At 40.4% G+C, this 27,988-nt stretch overlaps 2 protein-coding genes across 6 annotated transcripts in view; one reads left to right on the top strand and one right to left on the bottom strand.

The window, feature by feature from the left end:
- Positions 1-4,266, bottom strand: part of mast3b (microtubule associated serine/threonine kinase 3b) — a 38,671-nt gene extending 34,405 nt beyond the window's left edge. For 3 of the 5 annotated variants that reach the window (XM_019346107.2, XM_005453982.4, XM_019346111.2), the window contains exons 1-2: positions 3,889-4,266; positions 1,361-1,450 (exon numbers count right to left, since the gene is read on the bottom strand). In XM_019346107.2, the coding sequence (XP_019201652.1) occupies positions 1,361-1,450; positions 3,889-3,935 (137 nt within the window). In that variant the 5' untranslated portion in view covers positions 3,936-4,266. The remainder of the gene's footprint in view (positions 1-1,360; positions 1,451-3,888) is intronic. The other 2 variants (XM_019346108.1, XM_019346110.2) reach the window with 2 other exon arrangements.
- Positions 4,267-9,939: 5,673 nt separating this feature from the next.
- On the top strand, positions 9,940-17,669 carry LOC102077856 (uncharacterized). The gene is made up of 5 exons (XM_005453983.4): positions 9,940-10,171; positions 11,776-12,081; positions 14,773-14,925; positions 16,725-16,774; positions 16,854-17,669. Exons 1-5 carry the CDS (start codon positions 10,102-10,104, stop codon positions 17,004-17,006), a joined length of 732 nt encoding a protein of 243 aa, XP_005454040.1. The 5' UTR covers positions 9,940-10,101; the 3' UTR covers positions 17,007-17,669.
- The last annotated feature ends 10,319 nt before the right edge of the window (positions 17,670-27,988 follow it).

Below are 27,988 nucleotides of genomic sequence, written 5' to 3'. Positions count from 1 at the left end.
AGAGACTGATGAAATCATGATTGCTTCAAGTTATTGCTGCTAAAGCTAATTAATCTTTTTCACGTGACTCCCAAATAGCTGGAATTTTTCAGTCCTGTTTTCAAACCTTTGCCACCTTATGTTATTTAATCTAATTCGAACTGGTTTCCAGTCAAATTTTAAATAAACTTCCATCTACCCTGACACAAAGAAACTCTAAAGTGATTTACTTTTTTTTAGTCATCAAACAGGTTTTATTGGATATACAGCTCATACCAGGCGGCTACATAGGGTGTGGTAGCTTAACATAATTTGTTTTTGTCTGTAGTTTACGTTTAAGATTTGGATATGCTGCCATCAGATTAAAATGGGTAAAACTGAAAATGAATCCTACGCCAGCCAAGAGGCATGTTGTCTTCTCACATTTGTTTTCCTTCAAGCCAAACTGCAGCACAATCACAGTATCTGATCCAAGGGTTGATGTTGGGAAATAAGAAACTTGCATACAAATACAGAATCTGATGCAAGAGAATGAGCATGTGCCTGGGTGGTGAAACAAATGCAAAACGGTGTTAAAAAAACAAAGCCAGCAAATATGGAACCGGCCATGCTGTGGAATCAGACTATGTCCATGTGCAAATGAATGCATGTTCATCATGTGAGTGAGAGGTTTTTTTGCATCCCCAGAAAAACTGTGCTCATTTTTCAGGAGAGCAAATGAGATTCATTACTGCTCAGTGTGTGGTGTGACAGCCTAGCGGTGCTCACACATCCAGAAACATGCTGGATGCAGCCGCCTCTGTTTGCAGTGTTGCCTTCCTCCACAGCACCCAGCACCGTTGCCAAGCAACCCACTAAGACTTAGAGACAACTAATAAACGACACGTCTTCACTGGTGAAACAGAAGCACCTTCACATGCCAAAAAAACAACAACAAGACAACAAAGAGCACACGACTCAACTGATATTTCGGACTTTTTGCTGATCTCGTTTTTTTTCTCAAACAGGAAAAGCAACAGAAAAAAAAACACCCAGATTGTCTTATTGTTAAATTAAGATTTTTTATAAATGAGCAAATGATGATTTTTTTTTATGTCATATTGATCCAGTCAGGAATGATTTGGTGCATTTTTATGCACTATTCTGAAATAATAGTGCATAAAATAATCAAAAGCAACCAAATAATAAGAGCTGTATTATTCTGAAGCAAATGAAAATCAGTTACACTTGTTGGCCCATGTTAACAGTAATGTTAACATTACCTGTTCAGGAAATTGTCAGTTTGGGTTTTTTTTTGCTGGTTTCTTTGTTTTTTAATTTAATTTAAAAATAGATAGGTTTAGTTCTTAGGAAGAGTTTGCGTGTGACCTGGCTCTCTTACCTCCAGGGATGAAGGGTTTGTAAGGGGCTGCAGGGGCTGCATGGGCTGCATGGGCTCAGTAGGGTGGGGCTCTGGCATGTGGGTGACAAACTGTAAGAGCAAGACATGGTCACGTGGATTAGTGAGCTGGCTCAGCAACTTGGCCCGTCAGGTGTCTGTCATCATCAGTCAGTGCTGGAGCTTTGGCGCAAGGTTAGAGGCCGATGCCCGCCTCTCCCCGGCTGACATCACCACTGGGGCTGCCAAAGCCGATGCCCATCTGATAGCGCTGTTTATTTACAGGCTCGCTGGATGCATCCCTGGATGCATCTGATTAGCTGGCTACTGATCTCGTGTGAGCTCTTACACAACAGGAAGTCAGCAGCTGCTTGTCAACACACTAGACAGGAAATTTCAGCATCCAGCACACATTTATTGAACATGTAGTGCAATCTTTAACAGTGTTAGGAGATGCCTAAGATCAGATAAGTCTAGGTTTGACTTCCTGAAATCAAAAACAACAATGCACTTGTAGTTCTTGCACACCCAAACCTGCACAGCACTGTCTCTAATGAATCTCAGCTACCACTTCACATCTTAATGCACGGTTGAGGTAAGCAGGCCGAGCTCGCTCCAAAGTCTGCATCTGTCTAACGCTGACATAGTGCGTGAAGCATTTTTCTCTCAGATTTTAAGCTCTGCCTTCGGGGTTCCACAAAGCTGCTATTGTCTCAGTGCTGCAGAAGCTTCTCGGTGCTAAACACAGCCCTGGCTACCACAGCACTAATGAACATGTTGTCATAGTAATGCAGGGCGGACGGTAGGAAAAACAACTCCTCGCACAAAGACTCCTCATTCTGTAGTGCCTCCTCATAATTAAGCAACACATGCGAGTCATTGCACTGCATTTCATTTTGACACTTCTTCTCCTTAAGACCCTTTAAAGAAAAGCCCCGAGTGGTGCTTGAGTGAATAATCTGTCATTTCCATACTGCATTTCAATTTTATCTCCAATCTTGTCCAGAGTGGAAAACAGAGCGGAAAATCTCAGACTGACTCATTTCAGATTTTCCTAAATGTTCAGGGAGGCTCTGATATTCAGACCGGCGGTAGCTACAAATCATCAGATAACATCCATTGGCTGCACTTAAAAACTACAATCCTATTACAACTGTGCTCAGATCAGCATTCCACTGGCTACTGGCTTCTTATTATTCCATGTTATTCATATTTTACATTGTAAGATCCAAAGTGTCACTACAACTACAAATCTGGCTAAATACTCGAAGAGCACAAATCACCACAACAAAGTCTATCTGAATGCCAGGAAAGTGTTACTTTTCACATTTGCACTTCCAGTAGTGGTTTGATTCAGTGGGTGCCATCATTAAGACCCTTAGACCCTCCCTGCTTGCAAAGCGTGAAACCTCCTCTGTATCTCAGAAGCTAAGGAGTGCCTAAAAATGAAATGAAACCAACGCATGCTCAGCTGAGATGGTCCACAGAGGAGGCAGATGGATGCATGGATCAGAGGATGATGAGGATGCGAGAAGGGAGCTCCTACGCCTTATGGATCAGCATCCCAGTGGGTAGCAGCAGGAACCCCCACCCCTCCCGCTCCCTAACCCCCTCCCTTTTCTCAATGCAAAAAAAAAAAAGGCTATATTCACTCAGAAGGAAGGGTGGGTGGACATAAGACTGCAGTCATGGGCTTTGATAGAGACAAAAATTACAGGTTAGTAATTATAAGAAAAGCCAGTGTCTATCCTGCTAAATAAAACGCTGTCAGTGTGTGTTGGTCCTGTGGAAAGGCCACGATGTGATTCATGCCGGACTTGTGGACTGAGCTTTAAAAAAACAGACAATAGAGAAGGGGAAAAAAAACAGAAAGTCATATGAAATTAAACATTTGGTGAGATTAAAGGATCGGGAATCTGGATGAAGTCATTTCACGGACAAAATATGTCAACGCCATCACAAGTTTAGTGCTGTTTTCACTAGTTTGGCTTTACACCTTTAACCAGTCGTGAATTGAGCAAACACGGATCCAGTTCAAGGTTGGACAGCTTGATTTCTCCACTTCAGCTCAGTTTAAAGATTAACGGGCAGGCTGGGGGATCTGCCAATTTTACGCCTGGGTCTTCCTGAGAGCACTGATGATGTTTCCAAAGACATAAAGGTTGCTGGTGAGACACCTGTTGACTCCTACAGTCTCCAAAGCGCATCGTCTTCAAAATATGAGAATAAGACGAAGCCGTTACCAAGACAATGAGAATGCCATCACCCAGAGAGAGGTTATTTTTACATCTTTCGTGCTCAGGTGGCTGTTTAACTTCACTGCGCAGCAGATAGCTGAAGGTCTGAACTAAAGCCACAGCGCATCTAAAACTCTGTTGACACCATCGGTTGTACACGAGCGCGTGAACGCTCTTATTTCTCACCTACTGCAACTTCAAATTCAGCAGCCACACAGGGCAACTAGTGGTTTCACATCTGCAGCACAGCACGAAAACATTTTGTTTGTTTGTTTGAAAAAAAGCAGAACTTACTCCAGAGTCAGAGAGGGGATCTTCAGTTTATCTCGTCTCGACTTCATTCTTCCTGAGCACCGAGCTGGGGCTTCACTTACCACAGCGCAGCAGCGCTCGGTCTCACAGCCGGCTTCCAGCCACTCATCGCCGCCGTGGGGGACTAAAAATAACCCCTTTAACCAAATATCGTTTCCCAGCGGCTTCAGCGGATTCCGGGTTGATTCTCCTTAGCAACAGATGTAATAAAAGAACTAAAAAAAAGGCAGTTAAATCTAATATAAGTAAATCTCCCTGGCAGTTTTGCGCTTTTAGTTTGTTTGTTCCCCCCGTGCGTCTTTCAAGCGCACCAGAGAGCGAGCGACTGCCACAAAACCGAGGGAACGATGGGTCACCGCTAACCTCCATGTGACTGGTGGGAAGGGAGGGAAGGGAGGAAAGCGAGGGGGAAGGGGGGTGGCCAAATCAATTTGGGCGGTGGGTGACAGCCATGGCAGAGTCGAGCTTGGGTGAGGACGAGAAATTCATGTCGAGAGGGAGGTTTTATTCACAAACCCGATGAGTCTGAAGGCGCCGCGTCGTGTGTTTTGTATTTCTTTATGTGCGTTACGCATTTTTCCCCATTTCTAGCAGCTTATGGCGTTAAAAAAAACAACCCAATACAAGTTTTCCTCCAGCGTTTCTTTTTCTTTAGTGTCAACTCTGGAACCAGGAACACTGGCAGGCTGCTGGTCGTGATGGAGCTGGGGAATACCTCTGTCGGAGACCGTGACAGCTGCCGCACACCAAGATGCGCGTTTCTGTTCGCGGAAGCGCCCGTGCGCGCGCATGTGGGGACTGTCCTGCTGTTACGAGCCTTTATGTTCACTTTCACAGATACGGTGCATTTACACAAAGGGGATATACTGGCGCTGTGCGCACGTGGCCACGTCGAGACTTTCTTCATAAATCACAGCGTTGAGCGTCTCTAATTGGCTCCTCGGGTATGCGCGCACGTGCGGGATGGAGGCGGGGGGAGCGGGGGTGCGAGTTTCACAGCCTGACTAAAGGTAGAATTTCCAACCACGGGTTGTGTTTGTGTGCAAGTGTGCGCTTAAAATCGATTCTCCTGCTGCTGCAGGTGGATGTACGCTGTGGCATCCAGTAAGAACATCTAAAGGTGGATGTTTAGCTGCTTCAACTAGTCACACCTCAGCTCCATCAGTGATGGCATCAAAATCAGAGTCCAATCCACACCAACTCCACCATCATCACTCACATTTCCACACAGGACTTGTTAGACTGAGCAGTGAGCTGCCTGTTTACTGTTAGATTACCATAAGACAAACATGCACGTCTTTTTGAAACTTTGCAATTGATCGTGATTCTGGTTTATTTGTTTGATGTTTGGCCTTTTATTTGAAGGAAAAACAAAAAAAGATGCTGTATATTTTATGGTAAATCAACTTATCGTTCAGTTAGGATCACATTTTTTTTTGTAACATTGTGTATCTACTGTTTGGTGTTTGGCCAGCAGTGTTCAGTAACAGTAACACTGCAGCAAAACAACGAGATGAGCTCACTACAGGTCAGGAAGCTCACGGATTCAGGCAGTAGTTCGTTTTTGGACCGACCAATCAGCATAGCAAAAAGCAAGGAAATCACTCACCTGTAAATCTCCCACACCTTGATAATGACTCTTCATAGATAGATCGATAGATAATGTATTTATCCCCAAGCAGAAATCAAATATCCAGCAGCTCAATTTAAAAACAAACATCTCTCCAGTCATAACCATAAATTAACAGATGACCTCCTATCTCCCAAAATAACTCAAAAAATGATGGGTTTATTATTTCACCTATTTTGCATTGTGCATGGTCCGTGACAGGGACTTTAAATGTGGTGTATGGATGATGCAAATCCAAACTAGAAAGGCGGATGTTGGTGGTTTTTGGAGCTATTCTATGGAAAGGTGGAAATGTACCATTGTTGACACTTTGGAGAGCCTGTGGCATGCGTGTAGTGTGGTGTGTAGTGGTGGTGGTGGGGTTCCCGTTCTCGATTGCTTGGTAATTGTTTTGTTAAAGCAGCGTTTAATAGCAGAGTCAGTTTCCATCAGAGTCAGTTACCATGGAGATGAGGGCTTTCCTGCTCTTCCATTCTGTGCGCCTCCTCCCATCACTGCTGTGTGAGATTCAGCTTAGCAAAATTAATGCAGTAAATGATTGCAAAGTGCCACTTAATACATATTCTTATGTCATTCAAACACATGCGGAGCGATGCAGTAAACCTTCAAGGTCACTATTTGTTAATATTATAGCGAATACGGCCTGTTTCTTCAAACACATATGAGCACATCTTTCCACAGAGCCCCACTGAAGCTTTTTGTTGTAGATCTCATCCAGAATCTCACCCACATATATCGAAGGCTTCACTAACAAGAGCGAGGACTCGCTGTGCACCCTAACCAGTGAAACGTGAGGTAAGGCTTTGCTTCAGTCAGCAAAACTGCATGGGAGGAGCAGAGAAGACGGGGCTGTTTAACTGCACAAAACAAAAATAAAAATAGCTGAAATAAGATAATTAATGCAAATATTATTTGGTCACATTATGCAGACATTTCTTGTGGATCAAAGGATATTGTCATTTAGATCTGAATGGAAAACAAATGCATGAAGCAGGGACGCCAAGCAACCTGTTTCTCAAAATATAGAACTGACACAGGTGGTTAGTGTTTACCCTCATACATTTGATTGGAAAATCAGAGCTTCCACAGGAGTAAATGTCTTACTGTGGCCTGACTTGGACTCAGTTATCTGAAGAGGATTCCCATGATGACCTAATAAAGGCTCCAACATAACCTGAGGCCTTGATTTATTTCCTCACTGACTCTATTATAAAGCCCCTCAAACACTGCAGATACAAAGTGAGCCATGGTTTAGTGCACTGCAAGTCAATTTGCATACACTAATGATATGTGAAAATGCACCATTACCGTAATTGAGGCCATGCAATATAACCAAATAAACTTGCATTCCTATTGCTGGGTGACAGCAACAGAGGCGTGTAACAGGACATGATGTGGTGTAAGAGGAAACATTTTCAAAATGCTGTGATGCAGGAAGTAATACCACAGGGGATTGGCGAGGTGTGTGTGTGTCTTGAGTGTTTCTGTGAAAGTGTATGTGAGGAGGGGGAAAAAAAGAGCAGTGGGTTATCACGTGTCAAGCAAATGTTGTAGGGACTGTTGAGTCCACAAGATGGCGCACAAATGTAATAATGAGGGTGAAATGACTACATTAGTGTCTGCAACTGTAGTGTGTATTGCATGCTCTCTTGAGGCTGGAAGTCGTTGTTGTGAATGCTTTCACTGACCCCTGATGGAGATGACTGATATAAGAATCAAATCTGCAAACCCCTTCAGCAAAACAAATCACACGTAAACTAGATTTGATCTAGTTTCATGATAACATGATGCACTCCGCTCACCTCTTTTCATTCCCCACATGATAATACAGCACCGCAGTACGTCTTTCTCCAGAATGCTTCAAGGTTTTTATCTTACATTATAAAGCATTGTCAGGTGACTATTGTTTTGATTTAACACTACATAAATAAACCTAAACTATACTGGACCTGAATTATCCACAAGCATACATTTGCCTGTGTTGTACAGCTCCAAATGCAATACTTTCTGTGCATCCATTTTCCTTTGTTTGGGTGATAAATTCTGTATGTGTGTAAGCTGATTATATTGCTGTAAATACAACAAATTTACTGGATTTTATAGAAAAGTTTTGCTGGAAAGTTGCTGCATGAATAAATGAATGAAAGAGAGACTCTGTTCCTCTACATTAAATAGATCCAGAGTTGGTTTGGAGCACCTAAGCTTCCTAAATGCCTAAAAGAAGAGGTATTTCAGTAATATGCACCTATAACGGTGATATATTTACATATGTAAATTTGTCTTTTTCCAGAAAGCAATGAAGGGTGAGTTCAGTTTCCCACTAGTGATGGATGGAACATCTCTAACAGAAGTATGTGGTGACATTTAAACCTGACAAACAGAATCTTATGCAAATGAAAAGAAATGTGAACAGTACAGCTCACTGCAGTACAGTTAGATAATAAAGTTTTATGCATCATCTTAATGTGGAAATCCACCATTAAGCAGATAAAAAACAAGTTTAGCATGAAGTAAAACTCTCTACAGGAGCATTACGCTCTGTCACCAAGTAGAATTGTATTTATTTTTTGTTTTTAATGAACAGTTATCACCACTAGGAGCTCCAGCGTATTAGCCTATTGTACTTGTAAAAACACACACAGTGATTCACGATTTTATGGAAATGATACTTCCATGTTAAACTGCCCCTTATCACATTGCAGTATTGTCCTGCCGATGCTCCTTTTTTTTTTTTTTTTTTAAGCAAACCACCGAAAAACAAATGAGGAACAAAACAAATGTTTGCCTTATTTCACTCTGAGATTAGGTCTGGGGTGTTTTTTTTTTATTAAAAAAGAAAAAGCAGCTGCCATAGGACAGAAGCAGGGTGCAGTCTAGACAGGCTGCCAGTCTGTGGCAGGGTTAACACAGAGGCACACACAAACATTCACACCTGTGAAATGGTGAAAAACAACAGATGCTTTCTAATTTATCAGGTAGTCATCACACGCAAGTCACATCTGCACTGAAAACTATGTGTGTAGGTTATAAATAAAAGATCAAAAGCAATAAAAATGTACCTCACTCGAGTTCTTTTAAGGACAGGCTTATGGCTAAAACACACTCAGCTGTTAAGAGATTTACCCAAGTGCTGCAGCTATCCGACAGAAAATGCACTTAAATTTGCGCCCCTCACAACTGAGTCATCAGCTTGGAGACTAATCCACGGGGCCTGTCTTTGCCTGTGGAGATGCCACATGAAGAGCGAACAGGAGCTGCAAGTAGACGCCCAACTCCATCAACCACTGAAACATCCAGTAAACAAAATCCCCCCTTGCTGTCTTCAAATTGTTACTTCAAAGCCCCCAACTTCCTCTTCTGTGGTTAAAGTGTTACAATGTGTGTGTCTGTAATTTACCAAGGCCAGATTTTTTTAACACCTACAGTAATGAGGAAACTAATACGAGTTAACTGTGTAACATCAACTTTACAGTAAGTTTCGTTAGTTGTGGAACATTTTCCATATCATCATTTTTATTCAACATGGGGACACAACGCACGTTCATTAACATGAGCGTTTAAAAATATGCAGTTCGTCTGTGTCTACAGCCGGCAGGTTGTCAGATCACAGACGCTTCTTGATAAATTCACTCTAATCAGATGAACTTTCAAAAAAAACAAGTCTGGTGTTCAATAAAGATCAAACCTGCAGACAGCTGTGGTTACAGCGGTCGATGTTTGAGCTCCAGCTGCTCACAGCGAACTATTTTTTGCTTCATGAAACATGTTTTATTAGGCCATTCTTTGCAGTCTGTCAGTGGTAATGTGCGATAATTCACAATCACAGTCACGCACAGGGAAGCTGGCATGCACGTGGACCTAAAACGATGGCTCCTTTTATTTGAAATAAAATTGTGTTTATTTACTCATGAATACCTGTAGTTGGAAGGAAACATGCAAATGTGCATTTATCTTCTAATCTGCAGATCTCTGTGGACATGCAGGATACTGAGTGTTGTTTCTAAGAAGAAAAGTTGCTGCTGGAATTCTTAGAAGTTCAGATGCTTTCTGATGTCGTGTTGAGCACTCCTGAACCTGTTCATACAAGATGAATGTTGCAAAACCTCAGCAGAAAACAAGAAAAATACATTCATGTTTAATGAAAAGTGAAAAAAGAGTGCTGTTTGTTTTTCCATGTTCTAAATTTAAACTTTAATTTGTCCTCTAAGAGAAACAGGATGTAAGAGTCTACGTTCTCCCCCAGAATATGAAGGAAACTATTTACTCTTCCTGACTTTACCCACATCATGTGAGTGACATCCTCCAACAGTCTGCACCACATGTCCATGAACCCCTTTGAAGTCTTCCGTTACGGGAGGCGCTTATGATACCGAAGCTAGATAAATTGGTGTTGGTGTAAGTTCCTGTCTACAGTTTCCTCCAGGCAGGCACAGAAGCTGTCACTTGTGTAGAAGTGTAGAGTTTAGGCTTTACATCACAGGGGCAGCCGAAAAAAACGCACACACAGAAAGGTCAAAGCCCAAGCGCCATCGCAAGAGGCCTCCGAGCAGCCTAACGCTTCCATCATGGGTGAAAACACCATCACAAAGCCTCTCGGGCTAGTTTTGATCGTCACAGCTCACATGGTGTTCAACGGTAAGCCGTCTCGTTCGTAACTGTGTTTTACTCCGTGACGTGTGAGAGGTTTTGTGTCCTGGCAGCAGATGATGGACTCGACTGTTTGTTACATTTATCGTTCTCTGATTCCTCTGACAGTTAGTTAATGCACTGAATATTTTGCATGTAACTCGTTGTAGTAGGTCTCTAATGACAACTCAGTTTCCCCCCACTCAATTACCATTACTGAATCATAATTGGGGAGTTCCACAAAGCTCTGGTTTTGTGACTCAACTGTATTTGTTGGTAACCCTGTTTCCACAAGTGGTTTGTTCTAAGTTTTGCTGTGGTATCTGTTAGAGTTTTATCACAGACGAGCGATATTAAAACAGGGAACTGGGTGTTTCATAAATGTTGAAAACACTGACACGTTCTGGATAAAACGCTGTGTGCTTGTGTCTGGGTGAAAAAGGCATTGCAGCAAGTTAAAGCTAGTCTGAGGCATTGTGAATTTAGTCCTGGCTCATAATGTGTACGTTCTGATGTTAAACAAATATAGCAATCACACTTTTATGTAGCCAAAAACAAGCGATCGTACTAATACCACAAGCCCTCAAATGCTTATGGAGACATCCCGTGCTGCTTCACACATGTTTAGAGAAAAAAACTTGAAAAAAACTTGAAAATAATAATAATAAAATAGATATATAACATAGATACATAGATAGAAAAAGCTGATTTGGGCTGATTGGTTTGGAAAAAGACACCGCAGTAGCTCCAGTCCCCCCGCCATTCTGAACTTAATAAACAGAAGAGAATGGAAGGATGGTGTCTTCACCTTTTAGCATGTAAGAGAATATATTTGAACTTTATCAGTTTCCGTTCCTGTTTTTAGTAGGTGTCCAAACACCTAGACTCCTGTTTAAATATAAGTACTTGCTATTTAAAGGTTTGTAATCACCAAATCACATAGTTTCTACAGAAGAGAGACTTTCAAAGAGAGGAGATGACACATCTAAGAAAAGTTACTTATCCCATTTCTATATGTGAGCTAACACTGAACTTTAGAAACAGATGGCAGTTAGATAAATCAGGTAAGTCAGTCTGAACTTCACCTTGGTGCTGGTGGCTATATGGCTGTGTAGACTGATCCAGCACTGCTGGCATTTCACTGTGGCTTAGCCTAGTTTAAACACTACTCTGTAGTTTTACTGTCAGTGATGGAAAGTAACTGTGGTACTTGTACTAAGGTAGTGAGCAGAAGGGAAAAGTGACCCGCTTGTTTCCTTTGTGGAGAGGATCAGTCGTCCTGTGCTGCTTCTGTGGCTTTTAGGTTTTTGAGGATTAAACCAACTGATGTCTCTAACACACAAGATGTCACATGGACTATTCTGTTTTCACTACTGCTTTCTTCCAACTACCCACAGCTTACACTGTATACTGAAGAGCATCAGTTTAAAATACTATAGGAACACAAAGCGGAGTGTGCTCATGTGTTCATGTTGGAGACTGACGCATCATTATGGATTTATTAAATTTAAATTGAATAACAGTAAAAGCATTAAAAACATCAAACTAATTTCTCCACTAATGTGAGCCTATCAATGTTTATAATGCAAATCTCCTCTTCTGTCTCCATACAGACCCCAGCCATGCAGAAGTCATCGGGATCTTTGGCAGCAACATCACCCTTCAATTTACATTTAATGTTAGCATTACTGAAAACAGTCAAATTGGAATTTATACAACAGGCGAGAAAAAGATTGATGATTTGAAAAATAGAAAAAGTTCCTTTGATATTTACCCCCAAAACAATTCTATATTTTACCACATCACAAATCTCACTCTAAACCACACTAACACCTACTGGGCCAGTTTACTTGGTGGCATCCCAAGAAAAAGTAATGAAGTGAAGCTGATTGTTGAAGAAAGGAACATAAGCTGCACAGGTAAGGACATTTGTTATGATTAAAGCTGCACATAATGGAAATGACTTTAACACACAGTAGAGCAATATCGAGTGCAGACTAAAGTAGAGTATGTTCCCATTATATTCCCAAACTATTTCACACAAACAGATATGTACTTAGCAGCCATACACTGTTAAAAAAAATCCTAAAAAACCTGTAATATTCCGGCAGCTGGGGCGCCAAAATAATACCAGAAAATAACAGAAAATAACTTTCTCATAAAAATACGGTTATTGTCAGTAATGACAATACAGTTTGTTGGGATTTTGCCTGTTTCAAGTGCTTTTAAACATTAAATTAGGAACATTTTAATGTGATTAAACAATGAAATTACCTATAAACAAGGTCAATGAATGCGGCAATATGAATAATAATAGTTAAATGTACAGAAATATACAGTTAACAGTTGGTTTAAATAATAATAATGGAATGCATTTATATAGCGCTTTTCGAGACCCTCGAAGCGCTTTACAATTCCACTATTCATTCACTCACTGGTGGAGGCAAGCTACAGTTGTAGCCACAGCTGCCCTGGGGCAGACTGACAGAAGCAAGGCTGCCATATCGCGCCATTGGCCCCTCTGGCCAACACCAGTAGGTGGTAGGTGAAGTGTCTTGCCCAAGGACACAACGACCGAGAGTGTCCAAGCCGGGGCTTGAACCGGCAACCTTCTGATTACAGGACGAACTGCCAACTCTTGAGCCACGATCGCCCTAAATAACATTGTTTGATGTAAAAAAAAGTTCATAAGAATCATTTTATATATTTTTCCATAGCATTACATTTGATTTTAACAGTTCAATCTTTCAAATAATGGACAAATATTTGTGAAATTATGATACATTTGTAAATGTATTTTAACAATCTAAATATACATATGTACAGACAAATATATTTAAAAAACAAGAAAATTATGTTTTATTACATTTACAGTGATTTTATGTTATTTTACATTTGAAATGTGAAATCACAGTCTATGTATGTAAATTTAATGATATTCTAGAAAAACAGTACAAAACTGTAAAATACACAGAACAATACTTTTATATTACAATTTTTTCTTTTACAGTGTATATAGTTTAACCTCCTAAGACCCCAACTCTTCCATGGCATGCATTTTTAATTTCTCTTTGATCATTTGGGCATATTGGTACCCGATGAATGTAAAAACAAAGAATTTCCAGATTTTGTTTTTACCTGATTTTTGTTTCTGAGAAAAATGAGAGCCACATATGAGGATATTCATTTAAAATTTTGAGAGAACAGTGGTAGTATAATGTCCTCGTAAGTGGATATCAGGCCCTTGTAGAGCAAAATTTAGTATTTTTGTCTAGACATCCCAAAATGTGATGCCCACATACGTGGATGCCAGGTCCTAGGAGGATACACTAATTCCTCACCACCTTTGCTTTCTCAATGTTTGTCTCCTTATTCTAGGTCCTGTAATAAATGACATCATCATTCCTAATATCCTTGAAAATACTATTCCAAATTAAAATGATCACTTTAATTAATTGTGTCTGCTAGAATTGACTGCATTAAATATAAAAACCATATAGTGTGTATAAGTGTCATAGATCCACAGTTGTTGTTAACCAGTTAGTCAAAAGTTTAAGCCCATATGAAAATAAGTCACTAACACACTATTAAAACAGTAGAATAAATTAAATATGATTGTCACAAGGTCCTGCAACGTATGTTTTTGCTACATTGTTGATAAAGGCTCGGTTAGAACAGAAATATTAAAATAACCAAGGAAAAATAGCTCCTCGTTCTCAGCTCGTATTGCCGAGCCTTTAAAGGATAGCTGACATTCAGTCAGTCCTGTCTGCTGTAGATACTTACCAGAGCAGTAGGGTAATAATACCGCCTTTATTTCCTAGCCTGGTTGACTAAATAGCACTGATGCTTTGACCTAAATGTTAAGTACTGATGTCACTATGCCAGCATCTTGCTATCCAGTAGGTGTACATTAACCAGCTTTACAATCTAGGCAATCAAAGCTAGCTAGCGTGTCAACATGTTCTAGCATTAAATATAAATTATGTTTGCCAATATTTGGTCACAACTGAGCTACTGAGCAAATTTACCTCTCTACCTGACAAGGAAGCTAGCTTGAAAATCAGGCACATCAAAGGGTTTGCAGTGCATTCACAGGGGGACACAAACAGCTGTGTCAGTTACATTTATCCTCACAGAATCACAATTTGCGTCATTCGTGGAGCTGCTGAGATGTTTGAGCGTAAAGCAGCTGATATGAGATTGACTGATGTACAGTCCCATTATAGATGAGATTAATGAGCCTTTTGTGACTGCTTGGTTATTATTCACATATTCAGTATGTTATTTGTTATTGATTACAGAAAAACTGATCACTGTTTCACATTCTCATAGGTTTGCAGTGTCAGCTTACAGCCCATAAGAAAGAGTCAAATTGTGTAATTTTACTGCCTACCATACTTTATTTCTGTTGCTGATGTATGTTATAAACATGCATTATACTGCATTAGTCTATATGTACTGGGGAAATATGCATAGATCCATTGGGATCTAAACATATTCAGTGTCTTTAATCATTTTTATTTTTTGTTTCATTTCTTTTCATAAACGCAGTGAGAAAATATGAGAGAAGCTCACATATTTTCATGACTTTCTTTTAACTCCTACAGCTCCACTGCCGTCGACTAAACCCACAGTTCATGTCAATGAAAGTTCCAGTTCCTTTCCCACCAGTAACATCATCATCATCTTCGCGGTTTTACCTGTGGTTCTGTTAGCAACAGTACTCCCATGGTTGATCTGTAGTCTCGTGAGACCCAAAGGTAAGAAAATATATGGTCCAAAAACAATCTTCACCTTCACTTTTCTTGTTCACTGACATGTTGTGGCTGTTATCAGGGTGTGGCCAGAACTTTCTTTTTTTTTTTTGGAGACGTAGGATTTTATTCTCATTTCCATGCTGTAGTCTGAATGTAGTGTCAGCTGAGTTGGAATAAAACACATCAGGAACCTTTAATTCAATATTCTCCGCATATAAATAATCAAGGGGTATGAAGCCGAATTCCATGTGCGGGGCTGCAGTAAGTAGTATTTTCTAGTTTTTCAAGCAAACAAAGTAATGGTAAGGAAACACTTGTTATTCTGTGGAAAAAATTTGCAGTTGTGTGGTTAGATGCTCAAAAATGCAAACCAGATTGCAGTTTCACATCCTTCTGATAGATGCGATGATTCATCTCTTTTGAAAATAAGTCCTCCTTCAGTGCATGTAAATCTAATTGTGCCTACTATCACTGAGAGACGGGTGGAAAGAAAGAGCTTGCATTATTTGTTCACTAATACGAGTGCGCTTTCACTTCAAAGACAAACCCCTCTGGCCTACTTTGAGTAGGAACGCTGCCGCGCTGAAATAATCTGACAGCCCCCGTGACCTCAGAAACCGCACTAGAAGAGTTCCCGTACATGTATACAAATGCAAGCAATTGCTGACTGCGCACTCCTGCATCGTGCCGTGCTAACTGGGCCCGGCCGCTGTCCACGAGCAGAAGTTTTGCACAAAACTGAGAGATGCTGGAGATAAACTGCTCTCTTTCTTTGGCAACTTGTCCTGGTGCATTTGCACCGCTAGAGGATAAAGACAACATGACTTGTTCAGCATAAATTTACGAAAAGCTTAGACCTAAAACTATATTATAAAAGTCAGGCTTGACTAAAACATTTTGTCACAAACTGTAGTTAAACTTAAACAAAATTAAAACATTTTACTTTAGCACAGCTTATTATGATCATTATTTGTTGAAAAAATATTGTTAAGCATAAAATTCTTCGTCGTCCATAATTTTGGCTTGCTATCACTTAATCTGAACGCTACTTTGTTTAATTAATGGTATTTATGTAAGAATATCGATAGCTTTTTTTATATTTCTTTTTCTAGAGGCGGGATCAGGAGGTGATGCTAAGCCTAGCTTAGCATTAAGTATGTAAAAAGCAATCGTAACTCTGTGTAAAGGTAACAAAATGCTGATATTAGTGTAAAAAAAAGCTCAGGAATAAACATGCAATCTTATCATTGAGCTCAGTAACTGAACATTAACACTATCATTGCAATGATAATGTTTAGTTTGTGTTTATGCTAAACCGGCAAAGTGAAACCCGGTCTCCTGCCAACAGCACGAACACTCTATGTGGTTACGACGTATTTGACGTGGATTCGTGCTTTTGATGTATTTGATGGTTAATTGCTTTTTTTGTGAACGTCTAACATTTTTTTTCCTTATCTGATGAATCAGAAACGTATCTTGGATGTTATTTCCTTCATACTCCTGGGTGCTGCGGCATACTCCTACTCCCTACTTCCTATGAGCTAAAAAATTCCAAAACATGCGGCATTTATGTCTTTAACGTTGAGATTTGACTATTTTCACGCTTTTTTTTAAAGTATGACAATGGAAAATATGTAAATCAGGCATAAACTGACGTGGTTGACGGGCTGTAACGATCAATTTGATAAGAAATTTTTGATTCGAGCGTCCCACGAATGCTTCTTCTGCAAAACTCAAAATACAGTATACATGACCGATTTCACCCAGTTTGTAACATTTCAGCTGCTTTTCTTCTCATGCAGACAAACAACAACAACAACAAAGCCCGCAAAGCTCCACTCCCACAGTGCAGGTAAGAAAAATTTTGATCTGCTGTTAGAGAAAAAAATAAGCCTGGAAATTCTTCAGCCTGACTCGAGTTGTCTTCGCAGGAATCAGTGGCGTCGTCGAGCAGCGTCTCTGCACCCTCGGTGATCTACAGCGTCTTGGACTTCCCCAAAAGACCTCCAACGGTTGTTGAGATCAACCCAAGAGATACAGAGTATGCTGCTGTCAGCTATTTCACAGAAAAGAGACACATGTGATGCACAGCTCACTGTTTGACTAGTGTACATAACCTAAATCTAAATATATTATAAATATAAATTTCTTGTAAGTGTTAAAAATCCTGCTTTTGTAATACTAGGACGTCTTATTGCACTATATCTCAAACAAAAGAGTTGGGAGAGGAAGAGTCTGCATGGGTAGTGTGTATGTAGGTGTCACTTTGTGTTTGGTGGTCTCGAAATTGAGATGCATGCTGCTGCTGCGGCAAACCTCAAGCCAGAACATAATACAGTTACAGTGACAACCCAGCCTCACAGTTAGCTTTCAATTTTTCTTCCCTGTTAATTTGTATCGGGGGTATCCGGCCGCTAAGGAATACTTAACGGGCGATAAATGAGATTTTAGATTTTCTTCAGACCAGAAACGCAAAGCAAGCACTTCCTGTGTATCCAGAGTCTACTGTACATCACTGCTCTGGGTCTCACTGTGTTTAACAGCTTGAGTGAACCACACTGTTGCACTAGGTGACAACACAGGAGATGTAGTGACCCCTACAAACTTTGCCCCCTCTGTAGAGCACCAGATTTGGGTTGTTCGACCACTGAAATAGCCTCACTTCTGTTGACTAAAAACTACACTGAACATTTCTGATGCTTTTACTATTTAAAAATCTTTAAAAACCTGCCAACTAAGCACATGAATTTAGGCTACGTCCACACGTACACGGGTATTTTTGAAAACGGAGATTTTCCGTTTTCGTTTTAAAAAATAATCCCGTCCACACGTAAACGCAGAAATGAAGGAAAACGCTGCTAGGAACATGCCAAAGCGACAGGTGGCGATATATTCCTAACCGTGTAGAAATGTTGGCCAATCAGAAGTCTAGAAGCCTCGGTGGGAAAAGATGGGGCATAGAAGCAGAACAGAGTTGTATGTGTGGAGGGACAGTAACTGTGTGTGTATATGTAAGCATTTAAACACTGCAGAGAGTACAGTTAACAGTATTGTAGAAATTCATTTCACCGAAACAATAACGTGGCGCACAGTGTGACGTCAAAAAAGGCGCACACCTTTGACGCTGTTTTCTCCGTTTTCCTCGTCCACACGTAAATGCAAAAACGGAGTTTTCGAAAATATCCACCCTGGCAGGCGTTTTTAGAAATCTCCGTTTTCAGTGACCGAAAACGCCGTTTACGTGTGGACGAAAGGTGCAAACGCATAGAAAAATCTGCGTTTTCAAAAATACCCGGGTACGTGTGGACGTAGCCTTAGAGACAGCTTTGCAAATGTGGATATCCAAACCTGTTTGAATGGGATATGTTACTAAAACTCTGCAGCTGACACTGACTAAAGTTATAAAAGTATCCAAAATGACGGAAATAACTAAAGCATGGTATCCTTTGTTAGTTCCTGTAAAATAGGGATGCCAAATTAATTTTACATCATGGGCCACAGACAGCCCACCAGACTTATAGAAAGTGAAAAGACAGGAATCAATTACTAATATCTACACTTAATCACTCTGGTGTGGTATGAATGTCCGATTGTGGACCCCAGACCTTATGTTTGATGCCCCTGCTATAGAACCATGAATGACGTTGTAAGTCGAAGCGTTTGAGTAGTGGAGTATGAAGAATGGGAGTGTTTCCACTTTAAAAGAATGCCTAAATGCACATGTGGTCGTGATTACACCTCCGAGTTCACTTGGAGTCTGGTTGAAGGAAGCGCGTGCTGGCACGTGCCGTAGATGAAGATCGTGGCACATGCCAGTAAGCTCAAATTTCTAAATTACCAAGTTGATAATTCACAGATGCAATTTGCACAACGAAACAGCTGCTAGAGGCCAGTTTTAAAATGGGTCCCAATAACTGGCTGCACACAGAAAGTAGGGGCTTTTATTTTGTTCGAGTGGAAAGTTTTGACTGAGAATGCATCACCATGCAATCCCAGGCTGAAAGGTTTTACACTTTGATGACATTTCCAACATGAAAACCTTCCATTTTCCGCTTCACCTCATCTCCAGAATTCATCTTCACTCCCATGCTGAACATCGTGTGAGAGCTTAACAAGCTCACTTTTGATTTTCAGGTTTAGTTACTTCTTTTGCATCAACACGGAGGAAAAAGTTTCAGGGAGACCTTCTATACGTGCTTATAGATCAGTTATAGACCTTTCAGCTTATCAGTACTGTATATTCAAAGGTCACTGGTGATTTTTCCATTAGCTGCTGCGACAGCTCGCCACTATCATGCAAATCTGACAACAACAATCTGACACTATGTGCAATAACTGCATGCATGGCCTCTGAAGTTCTCTTTTTGAATGCTTATTGATGTCTTTGATTTACTCAGTTCTCACACATCTTTTATCATATGTTAAAAATGTATTCTCTGGTTTATCTTTCTCAGCTACTCAGAGAAAGAGCAAGTTCATTTTGAAATCCAGCAAGTTTTCAAAATGTACCGTCCTGTCACGTGGTACTTTATTACATACTGCTGAACTGTTTCTTCTTGAAATGCACAGTTTTTAAGATGTAAATGGATGTAAAATGATCAACTTTATCGTGTGTGTTTGTAAATAATGTCTTCAGTTCCTGAATGTACTGTACTGGACCTGTGAGTGTCACAGAAGGAACAGAAACTGCTCTTTGTTTTGATGGCAGCGGTGCATGATGGGGGATGTGTAAAATAAGTCTTCAGAGTGTTGTTTTGTTTTTAAAAAAATCACATATTTCTGAATTCTTATCCTGTAAAAACATGTCTAGAATAAAAATAGTTTACCTGAGATTTTGGTTTTCTTTATGTTTTTAGTAACTAAAGTTGAAGCTCAGCACACAGAGTTGTGTATTTAAAGAATGCACTGTTTTATCTTCTAGTCTGTGTTACAGTAGGTCGTGGAGTCTTTGGCATGTAAAAATGAAGCAGTATTTTAGCATGTTGCAGGGACTTACCCAAGTAAATCACCTATAACGCCAACTTTATTTTTCTGTCAAGACCACGTAATAAAGCGTGATCTTAGGTTATACACAGATGTGGATGTTTTTTCACCTTAGAATAAACTGAAACCTACACCGAAACATTGCAAAGTGTCTTTTAGTGTGCTAAAAGACTTTCGTTTTTAGTGATGCCCCGAACAGGCGTACGGCATCAGCCCTGCAAGGCTTTTGCTACCTGTATTGGCTGATTGGAGTAGGAGGCAGAATGGAAACCACTCAAATGACTGATGAGACAAAAATAAATTCTTTGGGTAGAACCTGAAGCGCTGCGTCTGGTAAACACCCTTCTGCTTAACCCTGAGATGACTGAGATGAAATATTATCTTGACAGCATCACACTTTTCACGCTTCTCATCAGCAGGGACAGGGAGACTGGTTAAAGCGCACAGGGAAATGAAAGCAGCAAAATACAGAGAGGTGTTTGAAGAAAAGCAGACCGACATGCAGGTCTGGAGCAGTGTGTCATAGGTTGCATATTCCACTCACACAGATTGTTCCGAAGCCAAGGGGCCCTGATGGCAAACACACAGTCATCTTTGAATTTAAGCCTCATTCTTTGGAAGGGCCCCAGCTGAAGATCTAAGCCTTTGAAGTGACATATGGGGGTCTGCATTTCAGATAATGCAGCACAGTGCAGTCTCATACGAACAAGTATAATCAAATCATACAAATCAATCATAAGAAGATCTTAAAATAAATTCTAAAAGATGAGCGAAGCGCAGTCAATAGAGGTGATGCGATGCCATCTACTGAAACCAGTATGTGACCATCAACCATCAGTATGTGACTGAAGTGCAGACTTTATCTTTTATTTGATATTAAGCATCACGCCCCACCCTCAATGACTGCCTGAAGTCTGGAGCCCATGGATATCACCAGTTGCTTTGTTTGCTCCTCTGTTATGCTCCTGCAGCCGCCTTCACGTAGTGCTTGTTTGTGTATTTAATAAGTTCAGATTAGGTGATTGATTTAACTGTTTCTTCGCCTGGAGAAACTTTTGGGTTGCTTTTGCAGTTTGCAGCACTTTGGGTGTTTATCCATCTGCACTGTTTGTGGCATCTGGCTGAATGTGAGCAGAGAGTGTGGCCCTTCTTTTTTAAAGAATGTTACTAGACTGATTGTTTGACCAGTCTTCACAATTTTTGCTGTCTATCTGATAGGTTTGGCCTCCTTCGCCCGCATCAGCATCTCTTTTGACCTCAGAATAATGAGAGTTCAAGCAAACAGCTACCAAATACAAGTTCCACTGCAGATGTCATGGAATAACCGCCAGTCTATGGTAGCAAGCCTCTGAAGTAGGTGTGCTCTATATAAAACAAAAGTTGTCTTATTGTCCAGATCCTTGTGGACCTAACTGTAAACATGCAGTTTTAAATGATGAATTTCAGGTTTTGGTTATAATAAATTTTGCAAAAGTGCATCAGTTAAAGTTAACTCTACAGCAAAAATATTTTGCACACTGTCAATCTAAAATCCAGATGAAGTAACAAGCACATCTAAAGTTTGATCAAAAGGGGAACACTTGGTCTATCCAGTGGTACAGCCACAGTTACCGAGCTCAGTGTGTTTGGAGTAAACACTGAAGCGGCTCACTCGGTGAGTGAGTTTCTGCCTCCCACATGCTTGAGGTAAAGACTTCATTGTTTTCTGTTTGTGTGCATGTTTGCTGCTGCACTCAAGCAGTGGCCTGAGCAAATAATGTGTCTGCACTTTGCACTTCTTAACACCCACCTCTACTGTATCGAGGTTTCTTATAAAAAAAACAACAACCCTACATTGCATTTTCATAAGTAAGTCGTTGCAATTTCTAACCCAGTGCATTAAGAATGCAGAAAGTGCAACATTAGATTTAAACTTATGTGTCATCATTTTGATATAACTGAGATAGATAGATAGATAGATAGATAGATAGATAGATAGATAGATAGATAGATAGATAGATAGATAGATAGATAGATAGATAGATGCAAAGTGAATTATAAAAAATTATGTACACTATAAATGTAAGAAAAACAACTGCTTGACGGTATAATACAAAAATAAGGGGTCTCTTGTGTGGACAGTAGAGAGGACAGTAGGAATGATTTCCTCAAGTGTTCTTTATGGCATTGTGATTTAATTGGGGGAGTGATGGGTTGTCCATGATGGAGAGCAGTTTGATTACTTGTTGTCTCATTTGACACTGAGACTCATCTGAGTCTTAGTTTCTACTGCCAAAGACAGCAGGGGTTGGGGTTAAACAACATGAAACATGGCTGCATCCCCACTGGTTCAGACTAGTGGCGGTGGTGGTGCAGTGGGGTGGGGATATTTTCTCAGCACAAACCAGCTTGTTACTGATTTTGTCCATACCCTTATAACATAGTAAACTTATAATAATAAACTTTTGATGGCTGCTTCCAGTAAGATAATGTGCCATGTCATTAAGTAAAAATCAACTGCTGAACATGACAGTGACTTCTTTGTACTCACATGGCCTCCACAGAGATGCAGTGGAACGGAAGAACAAGATGATATGGACCAAACATCCTGTTGAATCTGTGCCATGAAGAGTTAAGGCAGTTCTACTTCTAAGTTAATGGATATGCAAGTGCAGTCGTATTTGGGTGGTTTATGCTGATGCCTCACAACAAATAGGCTCAGAGTTCAACTCTCCCAGCTGGCTGGTGCCCTTTTGCATGGATTCTGCATGTTTTCCCACTGTCGGCTGAAATTGATGCCATGGATGTGAGTGAGAGAGTGCACAGTTGGTGCTGTGATGGACTGGCTCTGTATCTGTCCGTAGTGTATCCTGCCCTGTTTTTCAGCCAATGACAGCTGAGATTATGCTCCAGCCTGTCTGTGACCCTGAACCGTATAAGCAATTAAGAAAATGGATGGAGTGGACGGATCGACTGTGCGGTCGTTGTGCGTAGTTGTTCCATGCGCCTGACCTGGTTTTAAAAAAACAAGGGTTTGCCTGAACGATTACGGAAAAACTCAGTGTTTACCATTCAAACAAAGGGCAACAGCTGATCAAGTGTTTTGCTTTCCTGGGAAACCGATTGTGTTATCTCTAATCAAATCTTATTTTGTTGATAAGGCGTAACTTTCCTTTCATAAAAACATTTTCCTTCATCCAGTATTAGGTTTGGTTTTCACACCTCTGAAATACTGCCTACACCTTTGATTTTTTTTTTTCCCCCAGTAACTCGAACAGAAAAGTGAATCTCACACAAAAAAGGGGAAATTCATTTATGGCCTCAAGATAACCTTTTTCTACCTTTAAATCATTGCCAGTAGAATTCATACTGAAAGCCAGATTTCAGATTATTTTCTGCTGATGGATTATAGTGCCAGAGAAAGCTTACTGCAAGATTCTCTTAGTTGTCTTCTAGAATGAAATGAGTTTATCTACTAATATTGGTGGTTTTGAATGCAAACCAACATGCAAACCTCTAGATTTATGATTACAGCTTTACAAGATATGCCTTAAATATAAGAAGACAGGAGTATAAAATGAAAGTTAAAAAAAATGCATTTCTCTTCATGTCTTTCCTGCCTGTTTTTGCCACAACCACTGAGTCTTCTGTCAGTTGCTTCAGATGCTGCCGCCCCCCTTTCCTGTACCTGCTGCTCCTTAGCCTTCTTGTTCCTGACCGAGCTTCTGTTCGTTTTTTGTTTTGTACACTTGAGATTTACCGTCTTGTTGGCATAGCCTCTAACACTGTATTATTTTTTTCCTGAAATACTCACCTCAGTAAAGGTGAGTATTAGTTTATTTCCATCACTCTTTCCACAAACCTGTCAATATTGGTCTACTTGTCAGTTTCCATATCACGACTGCAGCTTTTGTACCTCTTGCGCGCTAATGGAGAGCAAAAACGTCTTTGACATCTCAGAGCAACCATGTCAGTTTAAGTGAACAACTCTAACTCTAATCTCTAAACATTTTCCAGTGAGCAGTAAATATTCACTGCAGAAGAAAAAAGAGACTGAGAGGTTTTGCTCTTTTGTCCAAACTTTAAGAAGATACTGCCCTCCTGTGGCTGTGAGTGACAACAACACAGCTTTTTATCTCCCCTTCAACCTAATTTCAATTATTTTGTGAGTTTACGCTCTTGAGAAACAAGCCAGTATGCTAATATGTGCCAATATGCAGAGAAAAAAACAGGACCTAGGTTGTTGCAGAGAATTAATAGCAGCTGCAAATCATGAAATACAAGTAGTCGTAAGCAAAACAGATGAAACTGTGCAGAAAATCAGGTATCTGAATGTCACAGCAGAACTGTTTCCCAGTTTTGGTGAGCCCGTGTGAACCTCAGTTCCCCATCCTTAGAGGACAGGAGTGCTCGGCTAAGAACAGGAAGATTTCTGCTGACTGGGTGCTTGATGCTGTAGCACTTCTGCTTTAAGCTTCCACCCACTGTGCATTCAGAGATGCTCTTCTGCATGCTTTGGTTATAACGAGTGTTTGTTTGAGTTGCTGTTGATTTCCTGTCAGATATTATTTTATCTTTTTTTAGACCGTGCTCTGCACATCTTACAGATGGTTGTTCAGGAAAATCCCAGCAGATCAACAGTTTGTGAAAGACTCGTTCCAAGTCTCTTCCTTCGTGTCACGGTCTGTGGGACCGTGTGGAGAGTGTTGGAGTACCCAGGCGCGGACACAGGAGGGGAGACTGAGTTAACATTAAACAAAAAGCAAGCTTTTATTAGAGCTGATGCAACGTGAAACATAAACCAAACTTGAGCAAGCAACTAAGCTGAACGCAACGAAAAAACTAAGAAATCTATGAATAAACTGTGACTAGATTATGACGACAATGAATGCTATGAACACTGTGAGTACCAAGAACACTTAAAGACACGATGAAGGTAACACAGACTACGAGACAGAGGGCTTAAATACACACATGAGGTGATTAGGGGAAGTGGAGACACATGAGGACACAGCTGACTAGAATGAGACATAATAACAAAAACTAAAACTAAACATAAGGAACCAAGAACACAAGACTCTTTCAAAATAAAACAGGAAACATGTAGACATGGCATGAGCAACATGAAAACACACAGACAGAAAATACATGATGCAGAAGACTGGGACAGACTTACACCAGGGGACATGAAGAGACTCGTAACTAAGGAGACATGAAAGGACCTAAACTATACTGCAACTCAAGGCAACAATAATAACACTAAGACTTAACATAATTTCATAAATAATCCAAAAATACAAAATAACTCATTAACCCTTAATTCAGAGGTTCCCAAAGTGTGGGGCCCGCCCCCTAGGGGGGAGGGGCGCAGAGCCATTGCAGGGGCGGCGCGGTATGAAAAGAAAAAAAAAAAAAAAAGAGCGCTTGGACACTGTGGACAGGTTTTTGACGGGGCTCCCACACAAACGCAAAGCAGGAGATGAAGCATCGCCAAATATGTTTCCAAACCAACTTCCTTCCAAGCCAAAGACAGGAAAATATGGTGAAGCATATCTTCCCTTTGGCTTCACCTGCACAAGTGCCAAGGTAGGTCTCCCCTGCAAAATTAGTTTCCCTGCGTCGGGAGCACGCGCTGTGCTCTCCAAATCACGGACAAACAGTATCCCACATTCTTGATTTTTAGTTCACAAACACTTCTTGTAATAACTAACTACTCCTGACATTAAATGTCAGGAGTAGTTAGTTATTACAAGAAGTGTTTGTGAACTAAAAATCAAGATACAAATAATATCAGGCTGATCCTGCCGTAATTTGTTCCCCCGATTCAAATCACGGACAAACAGTATCCCACAGCTGTTTATGTGTTTAAACCCATTTTGCACAGAGAGGCATTTTTTGAAAAATGTATTGAGAGCAATGTTGAATATTATTACACAGGAAAAAAACCAACTACACGTAAAATAATCACACCGTGACGCCTCTGCCTTTCTAAATGCAGGGACAGTAACTGCGTGTGTATATGTAAGCGTGTAAAACCTGAAGATAGTCAGATTAACAGTATTTTGTCTCTATCTGCCATTCTGCAATTCATCTCATGTAAACAATAACGTGGCGCACAGCGTGACGTGAAAAGAGGCACATACCCTTGACGTTGCGTGACGAACTCTGTATTCCTCGTCCACACGTAAACGCAAAAAAGGAGTTTTAAATAATCTCCGTTTTCGGTGAATCGCAACGCCGTTTACGTGTTGACGAAAAGCCCAAACGCATAGAAACAGCTGAGTTTTCAAAAATACCCGTGTAGGTGTGGACGTAGCGTAAAAGAGTTAGTAGTATATTTTATTACTACCTGTAATTTATTGCCGTTTACTTGTATTTGCTTAATTGTTTACTAAATGTTTGAGGTGTGAAATAAACCGCAATGGAGTTTGTAAACAAAATATGGGTGTGTGTGTTTGGAGGATGTGTTTGTGCGGGGGGGGGGGGGGGGGGCGCGAACATTTTTCTTGTAAAAAAGGGGGGCCTGGCAAAAAAAGTTTGGGAACCACTGCCTTAATTTAAGAATAGCACCTGAATAGAACACAATGTAAACATAAGAAAACAATAGAAAAATAATACAAAATGCTGGGTCAGAGACCCAGCCCCTGACAGTCCCTTTTGTATACTCTGTATTTATATATGTGTATATATGGTATATTTCTGCTCACATTCTGTAACTTCTGTTGGTGCTGTGCTATTAGAAACTGAATTTGGAACCCACCCGAGGGATTAATACATTTTATCTAATCTAATCTAATCTAATCTCTGATGCTCACTTTAAACATAGTAGAATCTACATCTACATGCCTAACATGGCTGTGATATAGCAGATATAGGACCCAAATGAAGGACAGGGTTAAACAGTTTTAATGCTATCAACTCATAAGAAAAGCATTTTTAGAGCAGCAAATCCAAGAAGACGGAATTTTTAGGAAAACACAGGAAACCTGGACAAGACCAAAAAAAAAAAAAAAAAGAACAAGGGAAGACTCGCACAGTATACACACACACGGGATAATAATAGGTGGGAACTCAGTTTAGGATAAAGTACATGACTGTGGAGGAAGTTAAACTACACACAAGACACGGAGACAAAGAATCACCAAAATAAAACAGGAAAAGAGACACGACTTACTGGGAGACAAGATTAACTTGGCACAACAAAACCAGGGAGCATGAAAGACAAAAATACAAAGACAAGACCAAAGGAACAGACTGAGAACATAAAAGGGACTGACTAAATTAATCTAACGATCAGATCAGAAAAAATGAAAAAGGTAGCACTGTTTTCATGATTTTTAAATATAAGGAATGAGAAGCATGTTTCAAATGTAGTGACAAATTAATATCACATAGTGTTCTAAACTTATCATTTACAAACTAAAACAATATAACTCTGATTGTTCCAAAATATAACCATGCCCACTATTGAAGCACGTCAGAAACTGCCTCTAGCCCGCCATCTGCTGGTCAAGCTGTGTTACAACATGTAACAAAACACACGGTCTCTGAGAGAAAGATGCTGAGTGAAGCTGCGAGGTGCAACAAACTGATGGGTCACAGAGAAGCACTTCAACCTCCGTTAACAAGAAGCAAGCATCCATCAGTCTAATGGAAACAGTGTAGAGGAAGTGGGTGCTCCCTCAATCATTGATTCATTTAACATCTTCAGAACAATCTGGGTACAAAGTTCCTGAGCTGCTTCTGGGCTTCAGCAGAATCCATATGCCTGTTATCCTGGTGTCTCATTTTAGCAGCCTTTGCAAGTCTCCCTGCTGCCAGTGAATCACGGGCCACAGTTTCTAGTTTTCACCCACTGGTAGGTCCATCAGGGAGTCTTCCAAAAATAGCAGGAGTGCTGAGAGCAGATCTGTTAAGGTGTGGATATGGAGAGGACCAAAGTCAGGCTCATGGAAACGAAAGGTAACCTTCATTAAAACATCATCAGTTTTAAGGAAAAGAGGTCAGGAAAAGAAGATACCAGTGACTCAGGGAATTGGTGAAGCAGAGGCACAAAGTAACATTAATGCAGGGGATTAAAGAAAACTGTCGTTCAAAGTAAAAC

The sequence above is a fragment of the Oreochromis niloticus genome, linkage group LG15 (genome assembly GCF_001858045.2).
Source record: "Oreochromis niloticus isolate F11D_XX linkage group LG15, O_niloticus_UMD_NMBU, whole genome shotgun sequence".
Lineage (NCBI taxonomy): Eukaryota > Metazoa > Chordata > Actinopteri > Cichliformes > Cichlidae > Oreochromis > Oreochromis niloticus.
This window is presented reverse-complemented; position numbering and strand designations above follow the sequence as displayed.